The 3,211-nt window shown below is 40.2% G+C and overlaps 1 protein-coding gene across 1 annotated transcript in view; it reads right to left on the bottom strand.

Annotated features, from left to right (window-relative positions):
* Window positions 1-307: 307 nt before the first annotated feature.
* LOC107576038 (isthmin-1) overlaps window positions 308-3,211 on the bottom strand; it is a gene marked incomplete at its 5' end in the record, with an annotated part of 3,790 nt that continues 886 nt past the window's right edge. Inside the window, one exon of the mRNA XM_016262312.1 lies at window positions 308-1,654. Coding sequence (XP_016117798.1) covers window positions 1,137-1,654 — 518 coding nt within the window. The remainder of the gene's footprint in view (window positions 1,655-3,211) is intronic.

The raw sequence follows: 3,211 nt of genomic DNA on the forward strand, positions 1-3,211 counted from the left end.
TGAATACTTTCCGTACCCACTGTGTATATATATATATATATAATTCATTCATTAAGGCAAAGTAGATCTACATGTTTGGCATTATGTCACTGCACATGTCAAATGTTGACCTAGGATTGGTCCAGCAGAAAACAGAGAAAACATTGATACAAACATCTGAAGGTATGTTCTGAGGTTTCAGCATTGGCCCTAAGAATGTAGCCCTCTATTCATGTGATTGCTTGATCATAGTCAGAAAAATTACTGAGGAATTTGAGAATATGAGCGAGCTTGCAAAAAAGAATTTGATCTCCATTTAAGGGGGGGCTTAGGTCTGTTTCTGGATAGAGCTAATAGGAGTCTTGTGGAATGGCTTAAAGTGTTTAATATCTGAAGACGGATCTTATTTGACTGTCATATAGAAGGTGAAAGACCCTTCAACCTCTGCAGTTCCTATGGAATCATCTCCTGCAAATTTAACACATTGAGAGTCAGTAACATTTGATGTTTAATGTGACCTAGACTATTTATTTAGCACTCAAAATGTGTCCATACATCTATATGCACAAACCCCTACCATCGACACATAACTATGACTCAATAAATATTTTGCAAGGATTATGCAGGACTGTTTTGTTTTTAGCAAAAAAGGAAAAGTAATACAACAGGACATTATATAGGAACTCTGTTCATCCAACTAGACAAATATATGCATGTTTACACAGGAACCTGAATATTGTATCCGATATCCTTGAATCTGTCCAAGAATCCTGAGGAGAGGGCTTCTCACTGCATGTTGGGCATAATACAAGCATGCAAAGACACAGCTGTCAGTCAGCTGATCATTGGTGGGGTGATTCCTGATATGACTTCCCTTTAGTTTTTTTCCCTTTTACTCCTTATAAAAAAATCTGATATCCCAAGTAATATAGATAAACAATACAAAGAGAACCGCGATGAGTTACTTGGTATTATACTTTCCGTGAAAACACCCTGAAAAGACCAACCAGAGGTTCTGAGGGAAACCATATGAAGATATTCTGTGCTTGTTGTTGGCTGTTCCATCTGTTTCTCATAGCAAGTCCTGTTTAATCACACAGCCAGTTTTCAAAATGAATTCTGCTTCTGTTTTAGAAGGTTCATAGCATCATCTAAGCTCAAAACTCTCTGGCCTCCTCAAACTGTTTGTAGTAGTCCTCATCCTGAGGGTTCTCTGCACATTTCTGTCCGTTATTAGGAGGGCGAGCCTGGTTGTAGCGGCTCCAGTCACCCTTGCAGATGATCCATGGAAGGATGTCCACTTTATAGTGCAGGTCAGCAGAGAACTCTGTGCTTATGAGGTTGGGCGTTCCGGCCCCTTTGCCTCGTGTGATGAGCTTCATGCTGTCATCATAGCAGCAGTGCTGGGCCGCCAATGTGGTGGATTCCAGCGTTAGCATGGAGCGGATGCAATAGCGAGCAGTGGGTTTGTAGATCTCCAGCTTCTCCTTTGGTCCGCTGGCGTCCTTCCAGCGGAAGTTGCGCCTTGTGGTGTTGTCGTGGACGTCTGTGGCGCTGTAGGCCACCTCTGTTGGGTAAAAGCAGGGGCAACTGGGTAGGTCGTTGGCCACTTTGCTCATGTATTTCTTGAGGAACTCGCTCTTGCAGTTCATCCAACGTTCACAACTGTCTGTATCTGAGGAGGAGTAACCAACATCTCAATCAGAATCACATATTTAAAGTAATGTTTAAATGTGTGACTAACACTTTTCATGTCTCTAAAATCTACTGTCGATGGCTAGGTATGAAAGGAATTTTAATTCCGTAATAGTTCCGATGATTATTTGCTTAGTACTGTTGAAGACATATTTTGAAAAACTACAGTAATTGACTGAATATTAAATAAAATACTAAACAAAATTTTATATATGAGATTAATTTTTATAAATTAAATATTTTAGTCTTCTTAAATTCATGTGTTTGATTTACTAAAAAGAACTTGTTCATAAAGGCCAAAGTATACTTAGTTTTTTTATGCGTATGCGAGGGTCCGCCTACAGTGCGCATGAAGCTTATTTCATTACCAGAATAGTATACTGTACGCGCACCATCCATTAAAAAAATTTTTTTTTTAAATACGGGCAGGTCACACATGCGTATTGACGTGGTTTTGCACTAATCAGTTGTTCCACAAGGTGGCAGAACTGGCCTGGGCTGTTGTTTCACAGTAGAAAACTAAAGCAAAGAAACAGAACAACAGCAACAACAAAATAGCGGAGACTGCATTGACGGACGGCCGCATTGACAAGGATTATAAGATAGCAGCAACTTCAGTTTAAAAGAGTACAAAGACAAAGTTGAAACTCTCTAGAGCGCATGTGTCGACTGCCTGCATTCGAGTACACCTCAAACCGCTAGCGTATGCATACAAAAACGAAGTATGTTTTGTGCTTAAAGTGCCCCTATAATGCCATTTTGAAAATTGCCTTTCATGCATGTGTAATGTAGCTGTATGTGAATGTAAGCTATCTGCAAAGTTGTGATGCCAACAGTGCACGGTAAATAATGTTATCGTCTCAAAAAAATAAATCGACTCTGAATCACCTAAACGAGTCATCAGGAATTCGAATCCCAATTACGTAAGGGCTACAATTCACTGGGTAACACATTTTCATAATACCCGCCTATGTTCTACGTTGGCCAGCCGCAAACAACTTGACCCACGCTCAAAACAATGTAGCATTTCCATGTGGTTAACATCATGTCGAGAAGACGCTTTGCCCTACGATGTGAAAGTATATTTTTTTTACTTTCACTTCCGAATAATGAGGCTGCAAAGAATCAGTGGCTGGCATTCATTTTTTCAACGATACCACAGCAGTTCAGTCCAGAGGTTTTCACCTTCGCTTGGCATTCTGATACAGTCCCCACATGTTCACCTAAATAAATTACAACAATGACACTGCAATCTAGTCTTATAAACACCACAAACTGCTCCAGCCGTGCCTGCGAATCAGTGTCAGTTTGATCAACTAGACGTTTCATCATCACACTCAGGCTTGAATTTGTAAGGTAAAATCAATACCATCTTTTCTCTCTATACATTCTCTCTGAAACTGTCATTCATTTATGGCAATGGACGTTTCGTTTCTGACAAGCGGTAGTCCAAAACAAAGGACTATGCCATCTGACCAATTAGAGCAGAGTTGGCTCACGGAAAGGAGGGGTTTAGAGAGACTGAATCTTAGAACTG

Source organism: Sinocyclocheilus grahami, unplaced genomic scaffold, assembly GCF_001515645.1.
Source record: "Sinocyclocheilus grahami isolate Dianchi unplaced genomic scaffold, SAMN03320097.WGS_v1.1 scaffold3139.1, whole genome shotgun sequence".
In the NCBI taxonomy this organism is placed as follows: domain Eukaryota; kingdom Metazoa; phylum Chordata; class Actinopteri; order Cypriniformes; family Cyprinidae; genus Sinocyclocheilus; species Sinocyclocheilus grahami.